The sequence below is a fragment of the Rhinopithecus roxellana genome, chromosome 19 (genome assembly GCF_007565055.1).
Source record: "Rhinopithecus roxellana isolate Shanxi Qingling chromosome 19, ASM756505v1, whole genome shotgun sequence".
In the NCBI taxonomy this organism is placed as follows: Eukaryota; Metazoa; Chordata; class Mammalia; order Primates; family Cercopithecidae; genus Rhinopithecus; species Rhinopithecus roxellana.
This window is the reverse complement of record NC_044567.1, coordinates 76,956,563-76,972,672: the sequence shown is the minus strand read 5'-3', so window position 1 is coordinate 76,972,672 and position 16,110 is coordinate 76,956,563. Positions and strand designations below refer to the sequence as shown.

The 16,110-nt window shown below is 43.5% G+C and overlaps 1 protein-coding gene across 9 annotated transcripts in view; it reads right to left on the bottom strand.

Annotated features, from left to right (window-relative positions):
* MAP3K3 (mitogen-activated protein kinase kinase kinase 3) overlaps window positions 1–16,110 on the bottom strand; it is a 73,845-nt gene that overhangs the window by 50,638 nt on the left and 7,097 nt on the right. For 4 of the 9 annotated variants that reach the window (XM_030923185.1, XM_030923187.1, XM_030923182.1 and 1 more), the window contains exons 2-3: window positions 11,739–11,860; window positions 9,752–9,844 (exon numbers count right to left, since the gene is read on the bottom strand). In XM_030923185.1, the coding sequence (XP_030779045.1) occupies window positions 9,752–9,844; window positions 11,739–11,860 (215 nt within the window). Of the gene's footprint in view, window positions 1–7,542; window positions 7,818–9,751; window positions 9,845–11,738; window positions 11,861–16,110 lie in introns of those variants that run through there. The other 5 variants (XM_030923189.1, XM_030923190.1, XM_030923184.1 and 2 more) reach the window with 2 other exon arrangements.

Genomic DNA, 16,110 nt, shown 5'->3' with positions numbered 1-16,110 from the left:
ACAGTTACCATGACAAGAGTCCTCCAAAGCAGAGTTGCCATGCTCTGATGTGTGGTCTCCAGCTTCCCACACTACTTCCTCAACTGGATCTGGAGTATCCTGAGTGCTCTATGAAGTTTGTAGTCCTGTCTGCCCCTGCAGGTGGGTTACACATCCTTTTACCTGTTCCTGCCTATCGCCCAGCATACCTCGCTGTAGCTCTATTAATTAATAAATTTTATTTTTAGAACAGTTTTAGATTTACAGAAAAACTGAGCATATACAGCAGAGCTCTGATATATCCTTCTCCCCTTTGTACACAGTTCCCCCTGTTATTATTATTGTTATTACTGAGACAGGGTCTTACTCCTGCCACCCAAGCTGGAGTGCAGTGTTACGATCACGGCTCACTGCAGCCTCAACTTCCCGGGCACAGGTGACTGATTCTCCCACCTCAACCTCCCATGTAGCTGGGACTACAAACAGGCACATGTCACCACACTGGGCTAATTTGTAACTTTTTGTAGAGATGGGGTCTTGCCATGTTGCCCAGGCTAGTCTCAAACTCCTGGGCTCAAGCAATCTGTCCACCTCAACCTCCCAAAGTGCTGGGATTACAAGCATGAGCCACCACACCCAGCCAGTTTCCCCTGTTACTAATATCTTACATTAGTATGGTGTATTTCTTTTTGTTAAAATTAATTAATTGATACTGATATACCAACTAAAGTCCATAGTTTATTCACATATTTCTTCAGGTTTTTTTTCTTTTTTTTTTGTCTAATTTTTTTTTTTTTTTTTTTTTTTTTCATTTTTAAAAGTTTTGGGCCAGGTGTGGTGGCTCACGCTTTTTTTTTTTTTTTTTTTTTTGAGACGGAGTCTCGCTCCGCCCAGGCTGGAGTGCAGTGGCTGGATCTCAGCTTACTGCAAGCTCCGCCTCCCGGGTTTACGCCATTCTCCTGCCTCAGCCTCCCAAGTAACTGGGACTACAGGCGCCCGCCACATCGCCCGGCTAGTTTTTTTGTATTTTTTTAGTAGAGACGGGGTTTCACCGTGTTAGCCAGGATGGTCTCGATCTCCTGACCTTGTGATCCACCCGTCTCGGCCTCCCAAAGTGCTGCGATTACAGGCTTGAGGCACCGCGCCCGGCCCCCAAGGCTCACGCTTTTAATCCCAACACTTTGGGAAGCCGAGGTTTGAGGAACCCAGTTTTGTTTGAGCCCAGGTGTTTGAGATCAGTCTGGGCAACATAGCAAAACGCCATCTCTACAAAAAATACAAAAATTAGATGGTTCTGGTGGCACATGCCTGTAGTCTCAGCTACTTGGGACGCTGAGGCAAGAGGATTGCTTGAGCCTGGGGGGCTTGAGGTTGCAGTGAGCCATCATCAGCCACTGGACTCCAGCCTGGGTGAAAGAGCAAGGATTCTGTCTCAAAAATAAACTAAACAAAAAAAAAAAAAAATAGGTTAAAAAAATAAATAACAGCTTTCATTCTTAAACTGGGACAACATTTTATTTATTTTTTTAATTTTATTTTTTTATTTTTGGAGACAGAGTCTCGCTCTGTTGCCCAGGCTGGAGTGCAGTGGCACGATCTCAGCTCACTGCAGCCTCTGTCTCCTGGGTTCAAGTGATTCTCCTGCCTCAGCCTCCCGAGTAGCTGGGATTACAGGCATGCACCACCATGCCTGGTTAATGTTTGTATTTTTAGTAGAGACAAGGTTTCACCATGTTGGCCAGGTTGGTCTCGAACTCTTAACCTCAAGTGATCCACCCGCCTTGGCCTCCCAAAGTGCTTGGATTACAGGCGTGAGCCACTGCGCCCAGCCCTAGGACATTATATTTAGATATATTAATGAAGGAATCTCCTCAGTCCCTTTATGGAACTGAAGGAACTAAATTTATTTCATAATGGGCCATAACCTGAGTACTGTTCTACATGAATTTATTCAGAAAGGGAATTAAACTTTTGTTCCAAACCACAAATCACTGCTACTTAAGACTAACCGAGCCTGTGACCAAAAAGCAGTGTAAACAAAGATGCTTCTTTGATGCCACGACAGCCTTACAAGCTTCCATGAACCACATGATATGCCCAAATCTTCTGAGTTCCTAAATCTGAATTTCACCTGTCAGGTTGACCATAATAAGTCATAGATAAGGGAAGTTCAGATAAAGATAATTTGATTCAATGCCTTCCAGCCAGCCATTCTCCTTGTCCTCTCTGAGGCATTTCACACTGATGGCCAACTCTATTTCCAACTTCTGTGACTCTATCCCAGCACAGTGAACCTGCTACCACTCTGACCACTTCTGCTTCTTTGCTGGTTCCTCTTGTTCATGCCCTCTCCCACTCCTCCCCAAACATGTGACCATTCCTCAACCTTGCGACTTCTGACTTCTGGCTTTCTCCTGCTCTGCACACAACTTCTCAGTGAGCCTCTAAATAGAAGATTCCTCAATCTCTGTATCTAGCCCCAATCTCTGAAGCAAGGCTCATCTGCTTGCCACGTATCTGAGGCCAAATGTAGTTGTTAAGAATGTAGCACTGGAGTCCAACTGCCTGCTTCAAATCTTGGCTCTACAACTTCCTAGCTGTGTAACCTCAAACTTAGGTTGGTGCAAAAGTAATTGCAGTTTTTGCCATTAAACCTAATTGCACTAGGCCGGGTGTGGTTGCCTTGTAATCCCAGCACTTTGTGAGGCTGAGGGCAGATCACGAGGTTAGGGGTTCGAGACCAGCCTGGCCAACATGGTGAAACCCCGTCTCTACTAAAAATACAAAAATTAGCCGGGTGTGGTGATGGGCACCTGTAATCCCAGCTACTCGGGAGGCTGAGGCAGGAGAATTGCTTGAGCCCAGGAAGTGGAGGTTGCAGTGAGCCGAGATCACGCCACTGTACTCCAGCCTGGGTGACAGAGCAAGACTCCGTATTAGGAAAAAAAGAAAAAAAAAAAGTAATGGCACTGCAGCCTCATCCTTAACCTATGACTTAGTTTCCTCATCTGTAAAGTGAGAATGATAGTATCCAACTCATGGAATTATCAAAATAATTAAATCATATAATTGGGTAAAGTGATTAGAACAGTACCTCATATACAAGTGGTTGGTAAATGATAATACAGGTCCATTATCCTTTAGCCAAAATTCTTGGGGCCAAAAGTGTTTCAGAATGCATGTTTTGGATTTAGAGGGGTAGTATGGTACATGTTCTATAAATCACGTGATGTTTCCCCAGGGAGTGGAGTGGAGGGTGGCTGAGACAGTACTACTATGGTAAAGGCAGAATGCTCAAGTATTTCCTGCACCTCTTAAAAGTTAGTTTGGGGATTTTGTCCTTCGTTCTGACCAAGAGCTGGGGACAGAATCAAGTTCTATACTCTCTTCCCTGGCAGGCACATGTCCTAGAACAGAGGAGTCTCCCTCAATCCAGGTTGCTAAGTGACTCTGGGCAACACTGTTCTCCCGCTCCTTGTGTTGGGCATACTGTGTTAAGTCACTGAGATTTGGAGTCTATTTGTTAACAAAGTACATGCTTTTTATCCAAGCTATCCTAATTTTATTTTATTTTTTTTTAATTTTTTGAGACAGAGTCTTGCTCTGTCGCCCGGGCTGGAGTGCAGTGGCCGGAGCTCAGCTCACTGCAAGCTCCGCCTCCCGGGTTTACGCCATTCTCCTGCCTCAGCCTCCCGAGTACCTGGGACTACAGGCGCCCGCCATCTCACCCGGCTAGTTTTTTGTATTTTTTTAGTAGAGACGGGGTTTCACCGTGTTAGCCAGGATGGTCTCGATCTCCTGACCTCGTGATCCGCCTGTCTCGGCCTCCCAAAGTGCTGGGATTACAGGCTTGAGCCACCGTGCCCGGCTGCTTTCCTAAGTTTTGCAATGAAAAGTACGAATACTCACAATAAGTAGAATAAAGAAAGACTATAAATTGCCCTGTGTCTATTCAGGACAGGTCTGGTTGCCAAATGAGTCTGCTACAAATTAAAAAATAATAAATAGGCTGGGTGCGGTGGCTCAAGCCTATAATCCCAGCACTTTGGGAGGCCGAGACGGGTGGATCACGAGGTCAGGAGATCGAGACCATCCTGGCTAACATGGTGAAACCCTGTCTCCACTAAAAAAATACAAAAAACTAGCTGGGCGAGATGGCGGGCGCCTGTAGTCCCAGCTACTCGGGAGGCTGAGGCAGGAGAACGGCGTAAACCCGGGAGGCGGAGCTTGCAGTAAGCTGAGCTCCAGCCACTGCACTCCAGTCTGGGCGACAGAGCCAGACTCCGTCTCAAATAATAATAATAATAATAATAATAATAATAACAACAACAACAACAACAACAACAACAATAATAAATAGAAACCAGAAACTAAAAATGCCCATTTAGTTTGTAGTAATGTTTGGATCTCAGAACTGCAGATAACAGATTATGGACCTGCAAAAATCAACATACACATATACATATACCTCACACACTCTTGAGGTTTTTTCCCACTGTAATCTCAAACTTAATCTAGCCATATGTATCTACATCAACTACTCTCCTCAACTAGTCTCCCTTCTCAACTATGACTTTCTTTTCAGAGATGGAGGCTCGTTATGTTGTCCAGGCTAGAGGGCAGTAGCTATTCACAGGCACAATCATTGTGTGCTACAGATTTGAGCTCCTGGGCTCAAGCGATCCTCCTGCCTCAGCCTCCCAAGTAGCTGGGACTACAGGTGCATGTCACCATGCCTGGCTCAGTGTCACTATTTCTAACATTGGTACTGCTGTGCTCCTGGCTACACAGGCTCACACCTCTGAGTAATGCTTGATTCTTTCCTTCCTTTTCCCCCTCACAGCCAGGGAGCAAATTCCAGTTCTCCTCTCAAAGGCCTCCGGTATAAGACTCTGTTTCCCATTCTCACTGATACCACCTTCAATAAGACCCCTTCCCCTTGATCCGAGTCCTAAAGCCACTTTTATACATTTCAGCTCCCCATTTCCAACCCACTCTGCGTTCCTCTACAGTTCCAAACATCTAAATCACCTTTTTCACCATGTTCCCTCTTTGTTCATAAGGTAATCAGTGATACCCATTATCTATGGAATAAAGTCTAAATTCTCTGATATCACTCAAAGCCCTCTGGGATTTAGGTTCACTCAGTTTACCTGAACATCTCACACTGTTTGTTCCCCACAGGAACCCCCCCTTCAAGCCAGATCAATGCTCACCTTGTTTCCTGATACATGTCATGTTTGCTTCTTCCCCAAGGTCTTTAATCATTCTGTTTCCTGACTTGGAGTGCCACCCTTCCTCCGTTCCACCTAACTGTTTATACTTCCTTCACAGCCTAGTTGAAGTGCCTTTCCACCTGAAATGACTCCATAGCTCTTTTGGCCCAAGCTCATCTTTCACTTTCCTGGCCTTCTATAGCGCTTACTCTCTGTACCACACAGTGAGGCAGTTATATCGTACTTTATTTCTTTTTTCATGTAGTCCTCACTTCCCAGTAAGACTGCATGATTCCTAGGGTACAGGGAATATGACATACCTTTTTTCTTTTTTTTTTTTTTGAGATGGGGTCTTGCTCTGTCGCCCAGGCTGGAGAGCAGTGGCGCGATCTCGGCTCACTACAACCTCCGCCTTCCAAGTACAAGCGATTCTCCCGCCTGAGCCTCCCAAGTAGCTGGGATTACAGGCACCCGCCATCATGCCCAGCTAATTTTTGTCTTTTTGTAGAGACAGGGTTTTCACCATGTTGGCCAGGCCAGGAGATCCGCCCACCTCGGCCTCCCAAAGTGCTGGGGTTACAGGCATGAGCCAATACTCCCAGCCGACATACATTTCTTTTGTGTGTCTGAGAAGCCTGACCATAAGTACACGTTAAACTGAATGGAGGGTGTCAGCTACTGAGAAAAAAAAGTTCTAGTACAGAAATTCAGGTCTAAGCAGCTTCATGTCCCCTGCCCACCACAGGCAATCCAGTGAGAACAGTAGTGAGAGTCACGCTCAGGAGAGAGACAGTGCAGACCGCCGGGCTGAGCTACAGATTCAGGAACTCAGCAGGAACAATAGGAATAACTGACAAGAACACTAAAGCAGAAATGACCTTTTCACAGTCTGGACTCAACAGGTGAACATGTAGCCCAAAAAGCTTTCAAGAATCCAGAAAAATCAGGATTTATTAACCAAAGGTTTATGAAATAATTTGACCTGAAAAAGGCCTCAGTTAGCCATCATTCTTATCCTCGCTCTGATTCTGTACTGATTTCTCTCCCTGCATTTGCTACATACCTTTAATGCCTCCCCACATTTCTAGAATTGCAGTCCTTATTTTGCCAAAGAGAGTAAGTGAATGAAAGGAAAAAAATATAGAACAAAAATTAAAATTTTATTTTTAAGCATGACTCAGGAAAGTTGTAGGAGATCAGTGGAAGAGATGATTATAAAGCAACTATAATGCCAGGCTTGTGTGTTGCTTTATATCTTATTTTCAAACTAGCCAGCCCATCTTATCAACAACCCTTGAAAGAGAAGGGAGGTGTTGAAAAGCCAGGTCTTTCACACTGAAAGCAAAAGACAGTCTGCTCAATCACTGACCCTGCTGGGGGAAGAGCTCCTAGAATTCTCTTCCTCTAGAAATGACAGCCAAGGCCCTGCCCTGCTTGTACCTATCATGAAGAAAGCAGCTTTTCTGTTCTAAAGCACCCACTCATGAACATCTGGAGGGTTAGATCCAGAACCCAGCCTCTATTCAAGTATCTACCTACCGTTTTGATAAGATTCAAGGGAAACAGGAATCCACGGAAATAAGGATTCCATTTCTTCCTCCACTGGGATTTTCAGAAATTAGACTAGCTTCAGAAATTTGCAAAGATCATCAAATAAACAGTAATGATAATCCTATAAAGATAGAAAAACCTTAATCCTTTCAGTTTCACAACACTATGGATAGTTCTAGTTAGAAGCTTTCCCCAAAGCTCATACCTGCAGTGCCAAAACATAAGAAGTGACATAACCACTACAACTTTACATTTGTACATTTGTTTTACAATGTACAAAATATTTCACATTCTGTCTATGATCTTACAACAATCTTAAGAGGTAGACACAGTGAGTATTAAGTCTATATTTCAGATGGAAAAACTCACTTCAGAAAGGTTATATGACTTACACATGGTAAAATTACTGTGACTAGGAATCAAAAGACTTGGGATTTACTTCCTGCCTCTACTCAATACCTTTGTGTAAAAGCTGTGTAAACCTTATACACATGCTTATAGTGTTGTTGTTAACTGTTGTTGAAAGCACTCTATAAATTATAAAACCCTGCGTTCATACATGAGTAACAACTCTATGACTCCTAGGCCAGCATTCTTTTTTTTGGTTGGTCTGTTTTTAATCGTGGCAGGGCCTCACGCACTTGCACGTGTGCGCGCGCACACACACACACACAAACACACACAGACACACACAGACACACACTAAGGCTTCAGATCTTGTTGAAAGCTGCAATGTTGACACTCTACACATGCTCTCAAACTTGGTAATCTCCTCTTTCAGAAAGTTTGTCCCTACCTTGTCATCCTCCACCACACATTGAATCTGCAGCTTCCGGATACCAAAGCCCATGGGCACCAGCTTGGAGGCCCCCCCAGATCAGCCTGTCCAGCTGGATGAAGCGCATACAGGCCTCCAGTTGGGCTATGTTGGTCTCATTGTCCCAAGGCTTGACGTCCAGCAGGATGGAAGACTTGGCCACCAACGCAGGCTTCCTGGCCTTCTTCTCCACATACCACCGCAGCCACTTCTCCCACAGCCGGACTGCCTCCTTGTCTTCCTCCTCATTGTCGCTGCCAAACAGGTCAATGTCATTGTCCTTGTCACCCTCTGCTAGTGTGGCTGCCTTCTTGGCTGGGGGCTCCACTTGGCGCATGGGAGACACATGCTGGATCTGCACGGCTGTGTCCCTGTGGCCAGACAAGCTCTTCTCCAGCATGTTCAGTCATAGGCCAGCACTCTTTTCACTATACTAAGTTGTCAGACCCATACAGAACTAACACCCATTGATAATGCACTGTGCATTAATGACTGCTAAAGGGACACTGCACATCATGGCCTGCAAAACTATCCATAGGACCCAGCCACACGTAGGATGTGCCACACATCTAAGAATATTCAGTCAGCTCTAACCATGCTGTAGGCTTCCAGAGACCCAATATACAAAAGGGAGAATACAGAGAATGCTCCTAGTGTACAGTATTCTCTGTACTCCTAGAATACAGAGAATACAGAATCTACCTCCTAGAAAATAGTTAATAGCTCATTGCCCATTACTTCCATAGCTGCCTATTTGTTCTCAAATCCATTCTCTTTTTCAATTACTTACCAAGCTTGTTTACTTAGGGAATGGGATGTCTCAAGTCTTGCCAAGCAGAGATATTAAATTAGATTTTTCAGTTCTTCCAGGCCTCAGCCCCCAAATAATCCTGTTAATGAACCCACAACTCCTCTGGTTTTCCTTGCTGGGCCAAGCTTGAGCCCCATGAAGCTGTGCCAGTCTCAACTCTGTCTTGTAGCCAGCACTGCCATTCTCATAGTGAAAGGCTGTTAGCCTCTGCCAGCACCATTCCACCCTTGAATAAACAACCTTTTCAGCTAGCCAAAATGCTTACTTTCTTTCAACTAGGATTCTGCAATTTGAATCTGTAATCCAATTAGACATTTCTTAACCAAATTTGGCAACTCTTCACCATTTAAATTAGGTTTTCATCTTTCATTCCTCTCTCTTCCTAAGCATGGACTTTCTGGTAGAAGAACTGGTAATGAAGAAAACTGTTTCATTCTATCTCAGGCAAGGCTAACAAAAACTACAATAATAATAATAAATGTGTAACTCTGTGAATTATAAAGTCCTATGTTAAATAATAATATCACCAGGCTCCTTTCATTATATTAGGCTATAAATACCTCTCCCCCACATCTTCCCCGCACTGCCTCTTATCCCGTCTTTCCTAGAGATGGATTTGCTGAGACTTTGGCTTTTTCTGCTTTCAGAATTTTGCTGAAGAATATCCTTCTTGATCAGAAGTGAAACATCTGCTACGCTTCCCAGGACAGGCCATTCTATAACCTTGACTTCATTAAGAGGAAAAGCTATCTTAGCATTTTATTTCCCCTTTTGCCCATATTAACATAAAACTTTGAGCTTCAATTTCTAAACAGCCATACTAGTTCCACATCTTCACATTCTTCCTAAAACAGAATCTTAGATAGGATTCCCATTATTAGCTTATCACAATGTATAGAAACTCATGACGTATGTAAGGAATGAACATACCAATGAATCTCTACACATCTCCAAGCATATACATAATTTCTTGCCCAATAAATCAACAGTCCCTTACATAGTACCTAAAGTTGTGCTGTCCAATACAATAGCCACCAGTCACATGTGGCTGTCTAAATTAATTAAAATTATATAAAATTTAAAATTTAGTTCCTTAGTTACTCAACAGACACATGTGGCTAGTGGCTACAATACCACATTGGATAGCACAGATATAAAACATGTCTGTCATCACAGAAAGTTTATTGGACAGCACTGATAGAGGCTGCTTATTAATAATACTGTTGTGAGAAATGGTGACTAGAAGCACTGAACACAGGTCACGGGTAACCAACGCTTTTTACAAACAACTTGTTCGGGAAGTGAATTCCGCTGTTGCAGCATGAGTAGCAGATTTAAAAGTACATTTTGGCTTTAACAGGTAATGTGGATCCTTACCAAAAATTTCTTTTTCTCACTGGCCCCTGCACATGAGCTTGTTGTTACTGTGGGGCTGTTCAGAAGGGCTGAGCTGCTGTTGTTGTGTTTTTTCTTTAAAAACAAAAACACTGAGGTTAATAATTTGTTTCCTTCGTGCAACGTAAGTTTGACAACATTGAAGTAAATCATGGATCCAAAGATCTAGTACCTCGTTAAGATTACTTCCTAAAAAATAGTCAATACTTTTTACAGTCTTCTGCCTTCATAACCACTGACTTCACTCTAACAGTGCAGCAGCAGGCACAGCAAAACATCAAGACTTCCCTCATCACGGCTTTTAGGCTCTAAGCAGGAGTCCTAAAAAGGAATCCTCCTTCAAGGAACTATCAGTGACCATTCCACCCCTCCTTTTCCCAGCCTGGTCCTTTTGGGCCTTCCAATTCAAGAAAGCTTCCCCTTTTTACCCACTAACTGATATTCATGCCAATAGTCCAGTGTGGAGAAAGATCAGCTAACTGGAGCAATGTTAGCAAGCACACTCTACATAGGAAGACAGGAAGGAAAGTGAGGTCATTAGGCTCAAGCATGGGGGAGGGGACTCACTTCTGGTAAAATGCTCCTTCCAAAAGTGGCTTTGAATACAAATGAGTTATAGCAAGGGAGAACTCACACAGTCAGACAGAATAACATCTGAAAACAGTGTAAGAATGGGCCCTTATCTGTTTATATACCTCCAGTACTGTAAGGTAACAACAACAAAAGCAGCTTTTTAAACTAATCCTTCTGTTTTAACATGAAACAAAAGGACTCCTCTTCCCTTGGGGTCCCTAGGATTCCTAAAGGCAGGAAATACTCTGGAAGCCTCTATCTAGCAGACCACAGACAGGAATAGTTCTAGGGCCTTATACTATCTCTAGGAACCAGTTCTGAAGAATTGGTAAACAAGATGCAAACGAGAAGAAAAGAGGTTAGCTGATAAACAGAACCACAAGGGAGAATGCCATAGACAAATTTTCATCAAACATGCCCAATATAGCTGACGTAGCATTGGATACCGACTAGGAAGGAAAGCTCCCCATCATTCACTCCTCTCTGCAGGCCAAAGTACCCAGGAAACAGGTAAGTGGCACTACAGGTGAGAAGAAGATTCTCAATGACACACAAGTTTAAATGTTAAGAAAAATAGGCAACGTCTTCCTAAGGAAGCATACAACTCTCAATAAAACAGGCACTATCAACTACCTGGGTTAATAAAGTAAAACAACTGTAAACAGTAATAACAAAATCACTCATTATTTCCTTTAGAACATACTATGTGACATTTTAATTAATAAATTTACCTTCTTAATTATAACCATAAGCTAATACCAAATTAATTAGTTTTTCCTGATTATATACTGTAAGGTAGCTAAAAACCTTCTGACTTAGGGATCATGAATCTGAATTAAATATTTGCCAAATATCACTAAAGGGGAAAAACGTATATGAATACTGTCCCCATAACAGATGAAATGCTTACAGAAGGCTTTAAGATTCCAAATCACAGATCCATAACTGCATGGCTTTTTTTTTTTTTTTTTTGAGACAGAGTTTTGCTCTCTTGCCCAGGCTGGAGTGCAGTGGCGCCATCTCAGCTCGCTGCAGCCTTTGCCTCCCAGGTTCAAGCAATTCTCCTGTCTCAGCCTCCTGATTAGCTGGGACTACAGGCATGCACCACCACACCTGGCTAATTTTGTATTTTTAGTAGAGATGGGGTTTCACTATGTTGGCCAGGCTGGTCTCAAACTCCTGACCTCAGGTGATCTGCCTGCCTCCGCCTCCCAATATTACTTACCATTTAACCATACCTGGTTGGTATGTATTACTTCCCATTTAAAAGACTGTGAAAGGAAGGGGTCAAAAGCATTCAACCCTGGTAATGTAGTCTCCTTGGCTTTTCATATATTTCCCATTTGAAAACCCCTCCCCAACAAATCTCATTTAGCTCTGCCAGGGTCACACACACCTGCCTATTTGAGTGACCTGTGTCTTTGTTCTTCATGGTCTCATATCCAGGCATCCGGTGACGTCGGTTCATCTGGAGGGCCACCAGATCGTTCATGATTGAGTTCAATGCCTCCTGTTCGTCTGCAATGAAAGAGAACACGTGGACTAAGATACTTAAATACAGACTAGCAAAGTTCTTTCACAAACTATATGACTAATACTCAGGGAGTTCTGCCCAGGTAAAATGACAGACCCTGTAACTATAATCAGATGCAGCCCAAAAGGTCAGACTATGGCAATTTGAATTTTAATGAATTTTTTTTTCTTTGAGACAAGGTCTTGCTCTGTCACTTAAGCTGGAGTGCAGTGGCGTGATCACAGCTCACTGCAGCCTCGAACTCTGGGGCTTAAGCAACCTTCCCATATCAGCCTCCCGAGTAGCTGGGAACACAGGCATGGGCCATAATGCCTGGATAATTTTTTAATTTTTTGTAGAGACGGGGTCTCCCCATGTTGCCCAGGCTGGTCTCCAACTCCTGGACTTCAGTGATCCTCTTGTCTCGGCCTCCCAAAGTGCTAAGATTACAGGTGTGAGCCACCATGCCTGACCTTTAATGGTTTCTTAATAGCCCTCCAATCAGATTTCCTGCAGCAATATTTACCAATTAATTGCAGGGAAGGGACATGCTCAAACAGAGCAGTTTGTCCAGTGCCAAAGAAACTTAACCAGGAAAAATAGATGAAAAGTTGAAGTGAAGAACAACACAGTACAATGTAATATGGTATTGAATGAAAAGATAAATCCATAGAGAGCGGATTATGGCACAGTGTCAGTCCCAGACTTATTCTTAAAGCATCATAAAGAGGAGAGCACATTTTAAAAGGTACCAAATAAGGGCCTCAGGTAACTGTTTTGAACAGAAGTTGTTTTACAAGCCTAGCATCTGAATGCCACCACCACCACCAACCCCCACCAACTCTTTACAAGTTTATAGGCCTTCTACTTCCCATAGGGAAGTCAAAGGGTAGTTCTATTGTTTTTCCTCCCTAAGCTGACCAAGCAATGCATTGTCTCCACCTTACTGCCATTACTTTTAATCCCCTTTTCTTGAAATAGCATGGAGTACTAGAGCTCTCATACATTGAAAACAAATGGCCAAAACCCAGAACACAAACCAGCCCAAGTCTATGTTGTACAAATTTTTCCCAGGTCCTTTAAGATATATTTGCCCATTCAAATAGCATTTGGAGATTGAAAATGAATAAATCTGTTGATCGGGAAGGGAACATGAGAGATGAGTCGTTACACTTGCTTTGGTGAAAACTGACTCATTTGGGGACTTGGGGCACACCTTTAAAGAAGCAAATACAAGGCCGGGCGCGGTGGCTCAAGCCTGTAATCCCAGCACTTTGGGAGGCCGAGATGGGCGGATCATGAGGTCAGGAGATCGAGACCATCCTGGCTAATACGGTGAAACCCCGTCTCTACTAAAAAAAATACAAAAAACTAGCCGGGCGACGAGGCGGGCGCCTGTAGTCCCAGCTACTCGGGAGGCTGAGACAAGAGAATGGCGTGAACCCGGGAGGCGGAGCTTGCAGTGAGCTGAGAGCCGGTCACTGCACTCCAGCCTGGGCGGCAGAGCAAGACTCCGTCTCAAAAAAAAAAAAAAAAAAAGAAGCAAATACAAAATATTCCACCCAAATAGAGTGCTCATCTTCTGCCCTTTATCACTGCCCCTTGTTAATACCCTGTGGAAAGAAATGAACGGCGTGAAATGTAGTAAAACTGCTCCAGTCTCTTCTTCCACTTGAGTGACTGACTGACTGAGACAGGGTTTTGCTCTGTTGCCCAGGCTAGAGTATAGTGGTGCAATCACAGCTCACTACAGCCTCCTCCACCCCCCAGGCTCAAACAATCCTCCACCTCAGGCTCCAGAGTAGCTGGGACTACAGGTGCACACCACCATGCCCTGCTAATTTTTGTATTTTTTATTGAGAGAGGGTTTCACCATGTTGCCCAGGCTGATTTCAAACACCTGAGCTCAAGCGATCCTCCCTCCTTAGCCTCCCAAAATGCTGGGATTACAGTCATAAGCCACCGTGCCTGGCCCTTCCCCTTATTTGCCTCTCCCCTCTTCCTAGACCAAATCTGCTCTAGTGCCCTATATGCCCTCTGACGAGGTGCAGAAAAGGACAAAGTTGCCTATAAAGAGGCTTTTGCTTGTTCAGGACAGTAAAATTAGATTTAAAACTTGCAGGAAAATACCAGGAGCCTAACTTCCCATATGATTCCACTTCAAAACATATACAAAAGTATGTATGAGAGTGACATAGTTGTAATATCGAAAGCATGCAGTAAAGCGGATAATGAATGAGGAGAAAGTGGGTATCTACAAAAAGATATTTGTCAAAATTAACACATATAAATCCCATCAATTATTTTATACCTTCTACAATTTCCCTATAGCTTCCTTAAAGAAGGGAACTTGGGCCGGGCGCGGTGGCTCAAGCCTGTAAACCCAGCACTTTGGGAGGCCAAGACGGGCGGATCACTAGGTCAGGGGATAGAGACCATCCTGGTGAAACCCCGTCTCTACTAAAAAATGCAAAAAACTAGCCGGGCAAGGTGGCGGGCGCCTGTAGTCCCAGCTATTCGGGAGGCTGAGGCAGGAGAATGGCCTAAACCTGGGAGGCGGAGCTTGCAGTGAGCTGAGATCCGGCCACTGCACTCCAGCCTGAGCAACAAAGCCAGACTCCGTTTCAAAAAAAAAAAAAAAAAAGAAAAGAAGGGAACTTGACTGGAGGGTGGCTCATGCCTGTAATCCCAGCACTTTGGGAAGCCGAGGCAGGCAGATTGCTTGAGCCCAGGAGTTCGAGACCAGACTGGGCAACATGGCAAAACTCCATTCTACAAAAATGCAAAAAATTAGCTGGGCATGGTGGTGCACGCTGTAGGCTCAGCTACTTGAGAGGCGTAGGTGGATGGATCACTTGAGCCCAGGAGGTTGAGGCTGCAGTGAGCCACGATCATGCCACTGTACTCCAGCCTGGGCAACAGTGAGACCCTATCTCAAAAACAAAAAGGGAACTTGGTTTTTTGTTTTGATTTTTATCCTCACAACCAAACCTTAAAAACTAGAGCATAACATCTAAGCTAGGAAGATTGGTTTATATAATAATATGTATAGATTTATATATTAAATGGCTTATATGTTATTAAATATGTAAAAAATTGGACCAACTGTAATAATAAATTGGGATCAATGTAAGGAGGATTATGACTAGGTTTAAGTGTTTTCTGAGGAGCATCCAACAATACACAATACAGCGGAATGCACAGAGTTATCAGTAACAACATTAACCACCCTAAGAATTGAGAATTTTCAGTTCTTTCAACTCAGATACTGAACAAAGATGGATGTGAATACACATACAGCACACACATACACACACCACTTTTCAAGTCAGATCCACAAGTAGGACTGGAGAAATAATTTCTAATTCTGTATAAGATGATGTTATTATAAGAGCTGGTTTATCAGGTTGACAAATTCTGTTTCCAGGAAGCTAACCAATTCCTGGCATTACTTAATGAATAAACTTGTTTGGTAGTTCCAGAGCTGAGAACACAGTAGAGGCACAGTTTGGCACTGTCATCTGAAATCTGGGACAACTGACACAAGTGAATCAGGATTATAGAATCTAATTTTGTGTCAAAGTCAAATACATTCCTAGAAGTAGACAGGTTCTTCAACTGGTACTTCAGAGGACATGGATAAAGACAGGAAGTAAATCAAGTGGCTCTTTTAGGCATTTCTTCCTGGATTGAGGTTTTGTTTTTGTTTTTGTTTTTTTTCCTTCTAAAAAGCAACATCACTATGCACACTTGGCTGCCACAAGCCAGTTATCTCTGTGGTATGGACTGAGACTAACTGAATTATCAGCACTCCTTCAATGTGTCATTCCTTAAAAACACGAAACTTTTAAAAACAAATAACAGGCTGGGCGCAGTGGCTTAAGCCTGTAATTCTAGCACTTTGGGAGGCTGAGATAGGCGGATCACTTGAGGTCAGGAGTTCGAAATCAGCCTGGCCATCATGGTGAAACCCCGTCTCTACTAAAAATACAAAAAAAATTAGCTGGGCGTGGTGGCGTGCGCCTGTAATCCCAGCTACTTGGGAGGCTGAGGCAGGAGAATTGCCTGAACACGGGAGGCGGAGGTTGGTGTGAGCTGAGATGGCACCACTGCACTCTACCATGGTGACAGAGTGAGACTCCATCTCAAAAAAAACAACAAATAACAACTTTCTTAGACTGAAGCAGTTAGGAATATGAACTTCAGAATCAGAAAAATTTGGTAAGGAGGACCTGAGCAAATCATTTATTCTCTC